Source organism: Rutidosis leptorrhynchoides, chromosome 4 (genome assembly GCF_046630445.1).
Source record: "Rutidosis leptorrhynchoides isolate AG116_Rl617_1_P2 chromosome 4, CSIRO_AGI_Rlap_v1, whole genome shotgun sequence".
In the NCBI taxonomy this organism is placed as follows: Eukaryota; Viridiplantae; Streptophyta; class Magnoliopsida; order Asterales; family Asteraceae; genus Rutidosis; species Rutidosis leptorrhynchoides.
The window spans coordinates 520,429,444-520,445,968 of NC_092336.1; the positions used below are offsets into that span (position 1 = coordinate 520,429,444).

Below are 16,525 nucleotides of genomic sequence, written 5' to 3' on the forward strand. Positions count from 1 at the left end.
AATATACGGAACAAGTAAACTGGATGTGTGCTTTCCGATACCGGGATAGCAGTGGATTACACGAACCTAAATGTTTTTAGCCAAAATATTGATCCACAAATATATTTTGCAACACCGATGGTGGGTCAAATCAGAAAACTTGTCTAGGGTAAAATCTAGCTTGAATTTTTAAAAGATCAAATGTTTTCATAAAGATCCAATTTCCTAAAGGATCTACATTTTTATAGTCATGTGGGACTGTAAACCGCCTTTTAAATGTGCACTTTGCTTTGGAAACCAAAAGTAAATCGGCTATTTGATTGCCAGTGTCGTTGACCTACACCCAAGGCAACTGTGGATGACACACCCACCTTTAACCATGGTTCTATTGTTAATATCATTGTTTATACCGCTCTATCAAAATCACTGATGTACAAAGTGTGAAGAATAAAGAAGTGATTCGTGTGATGTATTATATTATTTCAAGACTGTATTGCTTGAGGACAAGCAACGCTCAAGTGTGGGGATATTGATAAGGCTAAAAAGGAACATATATTTCATAGCAAAATCCCCCAAGAAAGACAAGATTTTAGTTGCAATTGTTCCATTTTCGAGTAATATTCGTTTATTTTAAATAAGTGCGAAGACAAAAGGCGAAAACGAAGATTTGAAGACGCAAAGGTCCAAAAAGCTCAAAAGTACAAGATACAATCAAAAAGGTTCAAATTATTGATGAAGAACGTCTAAAAATGACAAGAGTACAAGTTACAAAACGCAAAGTACACGATATAAAATTGTACGAAAGGGCGTTCGAAAATCCGGAACCGAGGCATGAACCAACTTTCAGCGCTCGACGCAACGGTGTAAAAATTACGAGTCAACTATGCACAAGAATAAAATATAATATTTAAATAATTCATAATAAGAATAATATTAAATAATAAAAAGTTGTTAATTGAGCATAGTTCAGGGGTCGTAAATGAAAATTCAATTTCTAATTTCGCTATAAAAGCGATGATTTAGGATCAAAATTAGGGGAAGACTTTTTTTTTCGATCAATTTTTCTATCTTTTTCTTACTTTTCTATATCAAATATCAATATCTATATTTAAAATTCTCTATCATAATGTTAATGTAATCAGATATAACAATAATCTTAATTTTAAGTTTAAATTATGATAATAATAAAATTTATGATAGAGATCATTTGAGTGTGTAAGTCGAAATTCTGTCCGTGTAACGCTACGCTATTTTTAATCATTGTAAGTTATGTTCAACCTTTTTACATTAATGTCTCGTAGCTAAGTTGTTATTATGCTTATTTGAGCCGAAGTAATCGTGATGTTGGGCTAAAATATTAAGAAGGGGTTATTGAACTTTGAACCATAATTAAGGTTTGGGCAAAAGACCGACACTTGTGGAAATTGAACTATTGACTATTAATAGATGGGGGGTATTGTCTAATTGAGTGACAACTCATTGGAGTCAGTCGAACCTATCTTCAAATTAATTAACCTAATAATTAATAATGATTATGGTTGTCCTATTTAGTGATGTTCATATGGAATCTGTTATAATCATTTAATTAATCAATTGGGTTGGGTAATTGATTATTTATTCTGATCAAGTGGATGAATTAATATTCATAAACTAATTAAAACAGGGGTGGATTACATACAGTGATAACTGGTGTAATTGTTGACAGAAGTGATAACTGCGTCACAGTTTAAATCCTTAATCAGTTGGAATATTTGACTTCGGGTATAAGGGTAATTTGACGAGGATACTCGCACTTTATATTTATGACCGATGGACTATTATGGACAAAAACCAGATAGACGTATCAAATAAACCAGGACAAAGGACAATTAACCCATGGTAATAAATTAAAATCAACACGTCAAACATCATGATTACGGAAGTTTAAATAAGCATAATTCTTTTATTATATTTCTTATCGTATCTTTATTTACTGTCATTTTATTACTCGCAATTTTATTTACTTTATTGTCATTATTTTACGCACTTTAATTATCGTCATTTATCTTTACGCTTAAAATATAGAATCGACAAACCGGTCATTAAACGGTAAAACCCCCCTTTTATAATAATATTACTACTTATATAATTATATATATTTTGTATAAATATAGTTAAAAATATAGTAAGTATCACCAGCTCCCTGTAGAACGAACCGGACTTACTAAAAACTACACTACTCTACGATTAGGTACACTGCCTATAGTGTTGTAGCAAGGTTTAGGTATATCCCATCCGTAAATTAATAAAACTTGTGTCATATTTTGTAGTAAAAATAATACTATTTCGTACCCTCACGCTACATCATCAATTGAGTAAATATTTGTTAAATTACCCTCCAAACGTAATTTAAATATTTGTTTATTGTTCGAGTAGAAACCAATATTGTATAAATCAGTTGAATATATATCAAGATGATGTATACATGGGGTGATAAAGTTGTTGATTTTTTGAGCGATTGTTACATCATTATGTATCCCTCCCACAACCTAAACAACCCTAATTCAACAAAATATAGGTTAGTCAATGACAGGATGCAAACAACTACAACTTAAGTACTTGAAACTCAAACACCACACTCATAAAATCATACCATGATCAGCAACGAATGCAACAAAATATAAACAAACCGGAAATAAAACATGAAAAAAAGAAAATTCAATTACCTAAGATATCAATTGTTACCTATATACAGAGTTAGTCTACCACACAGCAGAATTCTACAACCAAAGCACGGAACAGTTAAATAAACACACAATTACAACATTATAACAAATAAAATGATTGTAGCAAATTAAACAAACACAAAATTACAACATTATAACAAATAAAGTGATTGTAGCAGATAGCACCAATAACAAAGAATAAGCAGACACAGAAAGAAACAAATTTTAAAAACCTGATATGATGAGCGCAAACAATAGTGAAAATAAAGCAGACAGAGACAGTAATTTTAGTTACTGTGCGTTGTACAGTAATTTTAAGACAAAGTTTTCAAAACAAAATTATTTGACTATCAACTTAGACTCAAGTAGTCAACAACAATTTATGAGTATACAAACTATGAATGCAAGATAAGGAGCATGCCACCTACAAATGAATCTGACAACACTTTTTAAAATCGAACATCAAACAGTAGAGAAGCATATCATAAAATTGACCAAAAGTTACTACATAAATTTTACACGAAAGTCATACCTCTCTGTATCTAACTCTTTCTGTCAACACCTGTCATCTGCAACATGAGATAACAATAGAAGCTGCGAAGTCCATCCAAACACCACAAATCACACATCTTCATCCAAACACCACAAAACAAAAGAAGGACTAACCTTTGTTGTTGGATCATGTTTTCCAAACAAATATCTGACTTAAATACTCCGTAATACTTTTATACTCATGTTTAGTACTTTATATACCATTATGCATACCCACTTTGTTACCCAATAAGTCACCATTTGATTATAAAAAGTCAAAACAACTTCGATATCCTTTTTAACCATGCTGATGTATTTCCAAAAAGACAAAGGATCCAGATTACTACCATTTATTTTAAACCAATCATCATAATTCAAAACCATATTTATGAAGATAACCCGTTTTTTAAAAGTCAATTTACTACTAATAGCCAACTTTTGTACAGTGTGGCCCAAAAATCGGATAAAAAGGCAGCACCAAAATATTTTTAATACATCATTTTCTTTTGTAGAGATCTAGAATAGTATCCAGTCATCCAGTGTTACCAAAACATAAAAATGGGTCAAAATACCATACCAGTCAACTAAGAATGAAAGTTTGACCATCATAAAATCTTTATTACAGCAACAACACCACAAATAAATCCCATAATTAAGATAGAACAACAGCAACCAGTAACTTATAACCAACAATTGACTTCGAAAAGTCAATCTTCCATCCAGACATCTAGTCTTTTGTATATCAGTAATAAAGAAGCAATAATGTATAGCAGCAAGGCTAGTTAGTTGATGTAATCAAAAACAAAAACAAAGAAAATAACAAAGGCAATAATAAAAAGATATCAGATGTGGTAGAAAGCCTGATTAGTTGATAAAAAAGTTGACATTTTATACAGCTAAAATCTAAATGGATCTTTCATCCAAAATCAATTTACGTAAGTAGTGTTATATACGACTAATAAAATTAAACAATTTCAATAATAATATAATTTTATGAATGAGCATGATTGGAAGTACCTCTCCATTAAACAACCTTAGGGTCAATTTGGACCAGTTTGACTTGTTCACTTTAAGCTTCGTAGATACATGTTTAAATCATTTGAGATAAATTTGCTTCAACTTTATTTGATTGTCACTTTCTCTATCTAAGATAAGAGGACCAATATATACTTCTATGGAAGCATGAACAGAACAGAACAGACCAAAGTTAACCTGTATAAATGCATTTGCGGCAATACTTTAGGGGCCATGGTTTGAGACACCTATTATTCACAATATCAACCATTGACCAAATAGTGAAATAATCCCAAATTTGAAACCTGTAATTTTTTTATTTTTTTATTCAAAATATCAGCCATTAGATTAAACCTATATATTCTTTTTTGGTACCTTTTTCCATGAGTTCCCTACTCAGTAAAAAAAACCTGCATCCCGCGACAAGTATTGAATTAGAAAACTCAGGCCTTTTATAGCTAACTGAAAACTCAATGCTGCCCAATTTAGTATCCTAGCTGCAATATTATTTACTGAATTTGAATAATTCACAACATTAACCATAAACATCTAATTCAGAGAAAAGTAAATATAAACTTAAGCTACAAATAATCACAATGATGATCATCTCATATGATTCATATATGATTCATCTATAATTCAGAGAAAAGTAATTGATTATATGAAATGGTAAAAAAAATCCAATGGTATTAATCTATTTTAAAATATGTTAAGTGTATTGAAGACTTGCAAATTTTTCGAAGGAGACAAAAACAATCAGATAAGATGTAGTCGACAATCGTTGAACTCAAAAACCCTAATTTCACATACACCCAAATCGTCTGTGACATACCTGGTAGATCATATAAATAGCAAGTGTGTATGTAACTGTACAGCAATTTTTAGGATTTCGTGTGAAAATGAAGCGATACTTCAGTCGATCGGGTATTTACAGATTCTAACAACTGAATCGGATCCATAGATGAACGGATACGGAAATCGATCTGGATCAATTACAAATTATTAACAACTAAATTGGTTTCGCTTTACTTTTTATCTGTTAATTCATTTTGTTTAGAGGTTTAGAAAATAGGAACCCTAATTGAGTTTAAGGGTATGGACGTATGAATGAATGAAAGAGAAAGGGGTTAATTTTTAATCCGATTGTATGTCGTGAATTTGGTTTCATTGGTTTCAATATTGTGCGAATTGTAATTGGACAGATGGCAGGTTCTCGGCATATGTTTTAGAATAGGTAGGGTAGGCAGCCACGTGGCAAATGCTTGAGAATTATAATAGGTTATAGATTATAGATGTATGTTTCGGATATCCGAATATCCGAATATTTTGAAAAGTTCTATCCGAAACTCGAATCCGAAAAATCGGATATCCTAAAATCTGGATATCCGATTTTTCGGATATTTTTCGAATCGAATACACGGATATTCGGATTGCGGATTCGGATTCGGATATTATGAATACCCCTAGTTATATGTTGTATATACATAATTAAGACTAAGATTTATCATTACTCTTTTATCATATGATTAAAATTAAATAAATGTGATTAATATAAATTATCAGGACCGTTTCAACAATTTAAAGGTCCTAGACGAAAATAAAAATGGGCTCACATATACGTTAAATTTTTTACTACGCATAAAAAAATAATACTCCAATCTATCTATTTATTTACTTACATTGTATTTAACTATTAAAAACAATGTATTTTAACATTAATTGACAATTTTTTATTTGATTTAATTAAATATATTGAGAAAAATAATTACATATTCAAAATTTTGGACCATTCGAAATTTTGAACCCTAGGCAATTGCCTATTTTGCCTATGTTGAAAGACACCTTAAATTACAAATTTTGGGTTCAAAGTTGCTTCTACTTTTGATATTATAAAAATTAAAAAATAAATTTTGGGTTCAAAGTTGCTTCTACTTTTGATATTATAAAAAATAAAAAATAAAATAAAAAGGATGATTCTACTTTCTAGCCTATTCTAATACGGAGTGCAAAAAAATGGGAAACCTGAGCCATTGTATTTATTTATGTCCAAACACGCCAACAAAATCTTTTTTACTCTTTTTTCTACTTGTTCTTCTTCGTCTTCCAAGATTCACAAACTCGACATTAAAAGATCTGAACTTTATGCTTGTCCGAAGAAACCCACAAAATAATCGTTAAATTGAAGATAACCCACAAGTTAATTTCACAAAAAGATTAATAAAAAGATGCAGTGTCCAACCAATAATTTCTTCAAATACAACACAAGTTTATGTGCTTGTAACCCAGGTTATATTTACAACACCACCGAAAACAGGTGTTCGCCGTTCACAAGTTCCGGCGGCGACGACTTCTTGGTGGGTTCCGGCGTGGACTACTCAATTAACATCCCAGCTAACTTATTTGCATTTGATACAATAAAAAAGTTTACACAATCACAAGCTGTGTTTCTTGAAGCTACAGTGGTGATACTTGCTTCTTGGATATTTTTTTGTTTTTTGGTGAGGTTTGGGAAGCTTGGTGATGGAAGGACAAATTGGTTTGAGATTAGATGGTGGATTAGTAGATTGGATGTTGTATTTGCTACTAGACATTGGCTGGTATTTTTTACTAATTTGTTTTCTTTTCATTATTTAATTTAATTTGATTTTAATTAAGTAATTTGATATTGTGTAAGTCAGAATTATCTAAGTATTTGATGGGTTTGAATTTGTGGATTAGGCTTTATGAACATAGAATAATGACTAATTGAGCTATAGAAGTAATTAAGTAAAGATTACTGCATTAATATATAAGAATGTTGAAGACAAACAAGTTGAATGATATCCAAATTTAAAATTGGGTTGACCGTTTAGCTTAATCTTTCAAAGAGTCTTGATGCATTTCTTATTGTAGGTTTAGGTTGTTTGATAGTATGTATCTAATTAGTTGTGTGTTGTTTGTTCTTTGATGGATAACTAAGTCAAACTGTATAAAGATTTACGACTAGTGAAAAGTAAGATTGTTGAAGAATAATAACTTGGAGAATATGTTTTTTGAACTTGGATGCAGTTTTTTGTTTGAGACTTTTGATTTGTGTAATTTAGAGATAGTTTGGGTTAACTATTGGCTTCTCATTGACTGTTTATGAACAACTGAAAATGAGTAAATTAGTGACGCTATATGAAGGCGTTAAGATTTGGGCAGTGAATAAATATCTATCTTTGTATGACAAGTTTAAGTGGGAGAATTGTAGATTTAGATCCATATTTTGACTTTTAAGAGTCGGCTATGCTAAGTGTTTTATAGGTTTGAAATTATGGATGCTATCTGATCAAACAAATATTTACGCTTAGGCAAATATCCATTTGAGTGCATAAGAAGGGAATTTAAGGACAGCATAATTCAACTCTTTTGTCCGGTTACCGTAACCCACGTCGAGATGATAATCTCGAGGGGGTGATTGAATGCAAGTCCAACACCTATTCAAGAGGGAGCTATGCTCCCGACGTACAAGGGTTTATTTGCTTCGAGAAGCAAATGAATAAATTCCTAACGTACCCAGGATTCGAACATGCACCATTTTGGCAAGGCTTCCAAACATGGGGCCCCAGCTTCAAAGGTGACGGGTACTGTTGGCGCCAAAGCGCATTGGTTTATTAGAATGATGTTAAAGATAAAGAACTTGATTACTTGAACAATACGTTTAATTAGAATTAGGAAACAATTTGACTTCAGCCTTTTGGATTGTCTTACTAAAAAATTGTTTCTTTGATATGTTCTTCTGGTTGAATTTAGAATTTAAAGAAAGTATTAAAAGGTATGCTTTTCTTTGTCTGCTCACAAAGATTTTTCATTGAGTTAATGTGAAAGCAAAACGAAGTTTTATATTCGAACAACAAATATATGCCGATGAAGGTAGATCTTGGTATACTGGAGTAGGAGTAACGTTTGTTTATTATCGTCAGTATACTATTTTAAATGAGTTTTTGTTATGTTTCTATGTTTGTTTGTTAATAATCATGTCTTATACTTTATAAATTTGTATAAATGTGAATTATGTGTATGCCATGTATGTCTATACATGTACATATATTTATATTGGCATCAAGCTTTGCATCAAATATACATTGCAAACCTTTTTGAAATTTTGCCATTTTAAGTTACTGTTCATCATTTATGTAGGATGATCAAAATGTAGTCAGGAAGCGAAAAACGGAACTTGGTGGAACTTTCTCAATTGCAAGTTGGATTCTTTTTATCGGTTTGCTTGCTGCGTGAGTTGCCACATATATATTTTCATAATTATTCCTCAAATTTCTTTTTTTCCATTAAAATTTGACAAATGCAGTCATTAAAGATTCATACTTTCTTCCGCTACATGCTAGCTAGAACAAAAAGATACATCATGTACATACCAACTACATTATTTTTATTAGTTTTGACTAATTTTATTAGTTCTGATTAATTAAATTACAGGTTGCTTTACCAAGTTATATCAATGAGGACGATTGAGATACACAGTGTGATAGCAACAAATGCACCCGACTTGGCAACATTCCATAACGATATGGAATTCAACATAACAACCGTCTCTAGCATGAGCTGTTCCAATCTCCAAGGACTTAGTAATATAGTCACCGGCAATCCCGGTTTCATTGACTATCGAACCACACCACTTTCCACTTTTGGAAACTTTTCATGTCAAAACACATCAAGGGGTCCCACCATAGTAATTAAATGTGACGATTGCCAGTTTCTTCATGACAATCTATACATTTCATGGCAGTTTGTTGACCAACCAAACGTGCCCGCAGCTGCAGTTGGGTTCGAGTTTAAGTTGACTTCCACTGACCGTATCCACAGAAAGCACGTGAGTTTTGTGGGTGGTGTGTTAAAAAACGGAAGCATTGATAGTGCAAAGTTTGTTACTTATAGAGGACAAGATCCAAATATTCTTCAATTTAATTTGTTTCCGAGAATATATCGCAATAAGCACGATCTTAGGCTTATACAGCCGCTTTTTCATAATTTCATTCCGGGTACGTCTTATAGTGAGACGAGTCAACTGCAGGCTTCTCTTCAGAGATATAATGATGGGCTCGTGAATACGACGTTATATGTGAATTTCCTTTCGTCTTATATTGTGGAAGTCGACAATAAAAGCACTCTCGGGCCCGGTGAGTATATTTTCTGACTTTAGAAGTTAAAAGGTGCAAATGGGCGGGCCAGAAAGGGTAAACGGGCTATAACGACTAGCTTTTGTATGCACAGGGTTGGGTTGTCCTATTAACATAACTTATAAAAAAAAAAGATTGCATGCACTATATATTAAAAAAGATCATATATTTACAAAATAATATTATTTTTACAAAGAATCTAATTAGGAGTTTTAATACTTTTATGTATTATAAGTACACTTTAGGCAACTATTGATGCAGTTTTTTTTAACAATTTCTATTTTGGGATGTCTTAAATTTTGCAAAGATTTCAGAGGTAGTTGTTGATGATGTTTACTTGTTTGCCCATTCATCATAGTTGGAATTTATTGAATCTTTTTTTACAAGACCGTGGGGATAGTTTAGACATTTCACTAATAGTCAAACTCTTTAGGATAATATTATATAAAGTTAAACATATTAACATGGTGATCTAACACATTTTCTTTTTCAAACAATTCAGTTGGCTTTCTTGCTGATGTGGGTGGCTTGTATTGCATTAGCGTTGGCATATTTTTCTACTTTTTGGTGCAAGTATGCTTCTTTCTCCCTTTTCTTTAATGTAACTCGATATCGATATATGATATGGATCTAAACTGATTTGGTACCAGCTTAGTTCGGTTTGGCTCAAACTAAACCGTGACCAAATACATGAGTGTGTTTGATTTAAATTAAGAAAAAAAAAGAAGCTAAAACAATGTTTTTATAACTTTAAAAGATGTAAATTAAACTGGTTTGGATATCAGAGCCCGTTTTGAAATTGGTTTGTTTAAGATAAACTTATTATTTGTTATCGTTGCAGTTTGAATATAGATTCAAGAGGTTCCGTCACGAGGATAATGTGATGAGAAGTATTAGAAATCGCCGAAAAGCGCAAGATCGGTGGACTAAGGTTCGTTCTCATAGTATAGTGTGTATACACGTGTGTTTGAATTTTATTTTATTTTTATTATTATTATTATTATTTTTTTATTTTTTATTATTTTTTTTTTTTTGTAGAAAATTATTTGATAATCCCTTAATTTTAGCATATCCATGAACAAATTAGCTTTTGATTATCCAGATAAAAAAAATACGTAACTGTAACCCAACTGATTATCCAAAGCATATATTAGAGCTATCTATCAACTCCTAATTTTACTTAATTTAGTAGAGTTTCATTTTTTATTTCGCAGAACGTCTTTTTTCCTCCATTTTGGTCAATTTATGAATAATTCTTTGAAAAATCAGAGTTTGTGAATTACTTAAACATGCGTTTGAGCTGATTTGTACTACTTCACATTTCCTTTGCATATATTTGCTTGTTAAATTATAATTCTATTGTAGTTGTATGTATATTGTATTATGTACACATTTTTAACTTGCCACATCTAAACAACTTGTTTTTTTAAATTGTTGTGTAAAACCGGTTTAATTCAACTATTAAGTAATTTTCTTATGGTCCGCGTTATTATTGAAATCAGCTAAGAAAGTATGTAACATTTACATGGGGTCATGGAGTATTGCCGTATGAAGATGGAGGTTTTGTCGAAATGGGAAATTGCAACTGTTTTGCTGTTCCGAAAGCACAATCCTTAAGGAAACAAAGACGAATGGATACTATCAGTATCAACAACAAAGTTAGCACGCCAAGTGACAAGGTAAGGACTCAATAGTCGAACATGATCATATTTTGTCAAATGATGACGTCAACCTTACTTCTGAAAAGCTTGTTTCCTTATATTTGTTTCATCTCCAGGTGTTGCAGGTTGTGAAATACGAAGAAGACATTAATGAAAATATTGGTAGGCATTCAAATAATGCAGCTACGGATGCTATTGATATACCTTTGCCTCCATCGTTAGGTAACCACTTACGACAGAACCTTAAACCATCAATACCCAATTATGTTGTGCAGAGGTGGCAATTCTGACCCATTCACTTTTATAAAAACTGTTTTGGACTATGCTAATTTCAAACGAGTCAAATGGGTTGTATGTCACCTGAACTCTATTTTAAATGCGAACAATATTTTGAATTATTTTATTTGATAATAGTTAGGTTGTTATTGAAATAAAATTTATGAATGGATATAATTGTAAGCGTTTTCACCAAATACTAAAGATGATCCTTTTCTACTTGAACCTGTTTTAATCTGTTAACCAGCCTACATACCTCCACTTGTAACTGCGTTTTTTTATTTTTGTTTTGGCAGAAACTAGGCCCGGTTCTGAAGTTAGCATTTCTGAAATCGAGAAAAACCTAAAGAACCTCTTCGAATACAATGTGATGCTTCGAGAGAAGCTGATTACGACCCAATCTACAATCCATGATTTAACATCAAAGGCTTCTACATCCTCATCAAATCATAGGCACCAATAGTGTTCTCTTTCGAAATACATATAGGCTGCTCGATATAGATATAGATATTGTTGTAATTCGTACTGTTTCATATCGCTTTTTTTCCCCAAGGGAAGAGAGTGAAATTTTTGCATGCCATTTTTGTAAAAAGTTGAGGGTTTACATAATCAAAAGTGAAACTTTGTAGATATGGAGTGGTCATTCTTTCATTGTAATTTAGAAATTTATAAATAGAGTCGTGTATCTTTTTTTGTTGTGAAGGATGCAAGTATTAAAGAGAATAGTCAAAATTACGCAGTTGGTCCCGGTACCTTTTTTTGGCATGGTTGGTCATTGTCGTTTACAAAAATCACATTGGTGGTCCCTGCTACTAACGGCCGTCAATTAAATCCGTTAGGTCATGACTATTTATTGCTAGATTGTTTTGCATCTAGTTCTACATAACATCATGGAGTATTACATAAAAAGGTGATACATAATGGTCAAATTGCATTTTTGAAAGACATTAACACACTCAAAACTCCATATATGTAAGTATACAAGTACATGAAAGGAAATAGAAAACGGACCCTGCTAATATGAACAAACCGAAATCCATATGGGCCAAAACAAATATGAACGACATCACATACCGACCTGAAACAGAAAATATGACCCAAATTCAAGTACCTTAACAAGATCCAACCAAACCAGACATCCTTTATTCATCCGATTTTAAGGTTCCATTAGCCACTTGATTAGGGGCTGTACGTGGTCGGGTCACAGCGGCTAAAATGTCTGCATACCCAACCAACCCAACCAAAACATCCTCATTCTCAGTTTCTGTCACCCAAACATGTGTTGCACGATGAGACAACATCTGAGCCATAACTGCAGCCAATGAGCTCGTAGCCTTACACGCTAAAGGCACACTTCGACCCCTATACATGCTCCTATTAATACCAAAACTTTGACTCGAAGGGTTATGGTTCAAGAACCCAATGCTCCTGCTACTGAACGTCCTTTGCCTAATAAGCGGTCCTCCATTGCTGCCGCTTGCTACACCATTTCTGCCGCCGGGTGCCGCCACGAGATCGGGAAGTGACCGTGAAGATACGTTATCCTCGACACCCGTGACAAATTGACCCGCGGAAAGATTAGCAAGGGCCCACGCAGCAGCTAGATAATCACATTTCCATAGTTTTGAAGCTGAAATCTCTCCAAGAATCTTGTGTTGACCGTCAGGTGTCAGGTCAACAACTGCAAACGCACTTGGTTCACGAGGGATTTTAAGGGCGGCTTCAATGGCGGGAGATGATGATTGAATTGAACAGTAATTTGGATTGATTGCACCGAGGGATGAGATTGAGGATAGAGGGAGAGGGGCTAATGCTCCTAAACAACCGATTAAAAACCGAATAACGTCTTCTCTTGAAAGACAACAATATTTGTCACGAACGATGGCGGTTGGAGTTGACGGTGATGAACGGTTGATGTTGGGAATTGTGATATTTGGATTACTATCGATGTTTTTGAGCCATTTTCCGTTGTAGAGAATTGAGAAACGTTTGCTCATGCCTTTCCATCCTATGCTTTTTGGAACAAGAAGACGACGCACCCCCTGCCTCATTATCTCCAACGCATCTATTAATCTAGAATAAAAAAAGCAGTTAATAGACAATTATTGCTTGAAATAATTCCTAACTTATAGCATTGAAAACTTGTAAGAGCTTACCAAAGGAAATAAAATTTTTGTGCATCAACCTAACTGTAGGGGTGTAAATAAGCAGAGCTACTCGAGCTCAGGGTTGTAGAACTCAGCGAGTACTCGCTGATTTCTCAGTTTTAAGATTGTTCCGAGTACCCGGTTCAATTACTTGGTCAAAACTCAGTCAAAACTCGGGATTACTCAAAACTTGTCAAAACTCGGTCACCATTCGTGTAACATCCCTCCTTACCGAGACCACAATATTATCCGCTTTGCCCGTAGGCGCACGGCTTTTTCTTGGTGACCACACGAGGTCTTCCCAGGAGGTCACCCATCCTAGTACTACTCCCGCTCGAGCACGCTTAACTACAGAGTTCTTACGGGATCTGCTGTCCTTGTAGCCCCAAAACGCGTTGTGTCTGGTAAGGATGAGAGTTACCTTATAAGGAACTCAAACTTACTTATTCAAATCGATGTGGGACGGGGTATTACAATTCGAGTACTCCGAGTTGCTGAGTAGTCCCCAAAAAGTGCCGACCTAGTACTCACAAGTTGTGAGTTCTCCAACCTTGCTCGAGTTCAACTCATTAAGAGCTCGATCCGAGCCGAGCTTAAATGAGCTTGAGCTCTTTGAATTTAAAAAGATCCGAGATCGAGCCTAGTTGAACTCAATTTTAGCTCGTCTCGTTTACACTTTAAACAGCCCTTTTCATTTGGTGGTTATTTTGAATGAACTGTCGCATAAGGCACTCTGCACACTACTCCTAGTAATTGGCCACAAAGCCAGGCACGGGCTTTAATGCAAACAGCAAAGGCTACTGTTTAATTTTTTAAAATTTTCTTTATCAGGTACCATAGTTGGTAAGCATATATGTTGTAACGAAATTTGCTTAATGGGTCAAAACGATACAAATATTACACAAAAGAAATCAATAGATTATCAGGGAATCAGGTTGAAATAGCCACCTCTGAATTAGAAAATATGATCCAAATTATAAAACGGAGCATATATATAGATCTAACTAAACACACACAAACAGAACTAAGATAATACATATTAACACACATGGACCAAGTGAAAAACAAATTATCAAAATATGACTTCCAACAAGCGTTTTAACATCGAACGTGACTTAGTTGTTTTATAAACTACCTCCACCCCTGATAAAGATCCACATTTGCCTTTTTAGTCTCACATAAGTTATGGAAATCTTCAAAATTGACATAGCACCATTATCTTTACATCAACATGGAGAACCTTATTTTATCACAAAAGCTAAAATACATATATCTGGCTTAAAAAGAACAATATTCAAATATTTAGATTCAGAAGCCCATTATTACATAAGACACAGAAGCTGAACACAATCTAAGATCTCACTATAATCAAATTCTCCTAAATACAAACCATGCAAACATATATTCAACTACTCAGTGCCAATAAATGGACAAGTACATTTATTTCATGTTGTCATTACCTTAAATATAAATAGCATGCTTAAAACAAGATAAAAATCTAACCTTGTACCAGGATCAACTTCCTTCAGCAAAGTATTATCAGGAACAATCACTTCAGAAACAGGTGTCTTCAAAGCTTTTTCTTGATCCTTCAAACAATCTTCTTTAGCCAAAAAAGCAACAATATCAAGTGGATTTAAAATACCCACAAATCTCTGATGTCTCATTTCAGCGTTTTCAATCAAACCCATTTGTACCGCTGATTTTCTTTTCCAAACAACAATACCACATTCTGTTGATTCTCCAATTGCCCTAATTGCAGCTTCCACCGTCTCATTTTCAGTAAATTCAACCATCTCCGGCTTCCCCACCGTCAGATCTCCGACCACATGATACACAAACACCGATGCCATTGAAAAGTTTGAAACTTGATTGATAAACTGGTGACCCTTTTGAAAATTTGATTGATTTGGGTGATAATCAAGAAACCCCTTTTTGAAATTTTACTGATTTTGACTCGAGTTATAACAGGGTATGCAAGAAAATTAAAAGGTGGAAACGAGTAATGGGTAGTTTCAAGAGTGGTTTTAAAGATGGAGAAATGAAGTGAGAGTAAGTGACAGAATTGGCCATGGAGTTACAGAAATGGGGTTAAGAAAAAAGCCCATGAAAAGATTGAATTTTGATGATCAAAGATTTTGGATGGATTTCGGTTATAGATTGATAAGGGTTGTGTTGTTGAGGAGAGGGGAGTGACTACTGAGAAGAGAGTATGGAGATGAGATATTATAATTAAAAAATTAAAAAATTAGGATGAAATTTTTAATTATTTTTTATTATTTTTGGCGAATTATTAAATTAAATTAAATTTAATAATTAATAATAATGATAATAATTAAAATATTACAGTAGTAATTAATAATAGAAATTATTAAAGTATTAATTTAGAGTTAATTTTTTTTAAAACAAGTTGTTGACATTGAATACTGTCATTGCCATGCACGGACGAGCTTTCGGGCGAAAACCTGAATCGCATTACAGGATCTAACCTTAAACCATCCCGAGGGTCAGGCGGGTCGAACATGGGTCCTCAAAATGGGTCGGTATAACCTTTCCGGAGCAATCCAACTTTCAGAAAATAAATCCCGACGATATTTTAAACGGGAGAGACTCGAACTTGATACTTCCCCGCTCACATCCAAAGACACAAGTGTAAAAAGGTATTATATGTAACAAATAATTGTTTATTACTGTAAACTTATATAACAAATAATTATATATGTAATACAACAATAACATTCAATCGCCACTTGCGAAGTATAGAAAAGTGAGATGTTAACAATAATTCCTCTATAATTGGAGAATAGTCGTTCCTCCACCCACGTATATTATAATATGTAATGTTATAATATATTTTTATTTATATTTTATCTAATATTATACATATTATATTATATTATATTATATTTTATATATATATATATATATATATATATATATATATATATATATATATATATATATATATATATATATATATATATATATATATAATGCTCATGATCAATGATTATTGTGAGTATCATGTCAAGTATTATTGAGTTGTGTAAGTTCCA

At 33.0% G+C, this 16,525-nt stretch overlaps 2 protein-coding genes across 2 annotated transcripts; one reads left to right on the forward strand and one right to left on the reverse strand.

The window, feature by feature from the left end:
• Positions 1–6,321: 6,321 nt before the first annotated feature.
• LOC139844896 (uncharacterized) lies at positions 6,322–12,019 on the forward strand. Its single transcript, XM_071835120.1, has 8 exons — positions 6,322–6,826; positions 8,391–8,482; positions 8,685–9,385; positions 9,888–9,958; positions 10,227–10,316; positions 10,888–11,064; positions 11,163–11,268; positions 11,619–12,019. The coding sequence occupies exons 1-8, from the start codon at positions 6,455–6,457 to the stop codon at positions 11,783–11,785; spliced, it is 1,776 nt and encodes a 591-aa protein (XP_071691221.1). The 5' UTR covers positions 6,322–6,454; the 3' UTR covers positions 11,786–12,019.
• A 228-nt stretch (positions 12,020–12,247) lies between these two features.
• Positions 12,248–15,651, reverse strand: LOC139844897 (CBS domain-containing protein CBSX6-like). The gene is made up of 2 exons (XM_071835121.1): positions 14,973–15,651; positions 12,248–13,395 (listed from the first exon to the last, which is right to left on the reverse strand). Exons 1-2 carry the CDS (start codon positions 15,320–15,322, stop codon positions 12,465–12,467), a joined length of 1,281 nt encoding a protein of 426 aa, XP_071691222.1. The 5' UTR covers positions 15,323–15,651; the 3' UTR covers positions 12,248–12,464.
• Between the last annotated feature and the right edge of the window lie 874 nt (positions 15,652–16,525).

Coding starts and splice junctions, on each gene's coding strand:
- LOC139844896 (XM_071835120.1), top strand. CDS start 6,455: ATGCAGTGTCCAACCAATAATTTCTTCAAATACAACACAAGTTTATGT. Junction 9,959..10,226: donor TTTTCTACTTTTTGGTGCAA/GTATGCTTCTTT, acceptor TTATCGTTGCAG/TTTGAATATAGATTCAAGAG. Junction 11,269..11,618: donor ACCTTTGCCTCCATCGTTAG/GTAACCACTTAC, acceptor TTGTTTTGGCAG/AAACTAGGCCCGGTTCTGAA.
- LOC139844897 (XM_071835121.1), bottom strand. CDS start 15,322: ATGGCATCGGTGTTTGTGTATCATGTGGTCGGAGATCTGACGGTGGGG. Junction 13,396..14,972: donor GAAGTTGATCCTGGTACAAG/GTTAGATTTTTA, acceptor TTTTTATTCTAG/ATTAATAGATGCGTTGGAGA.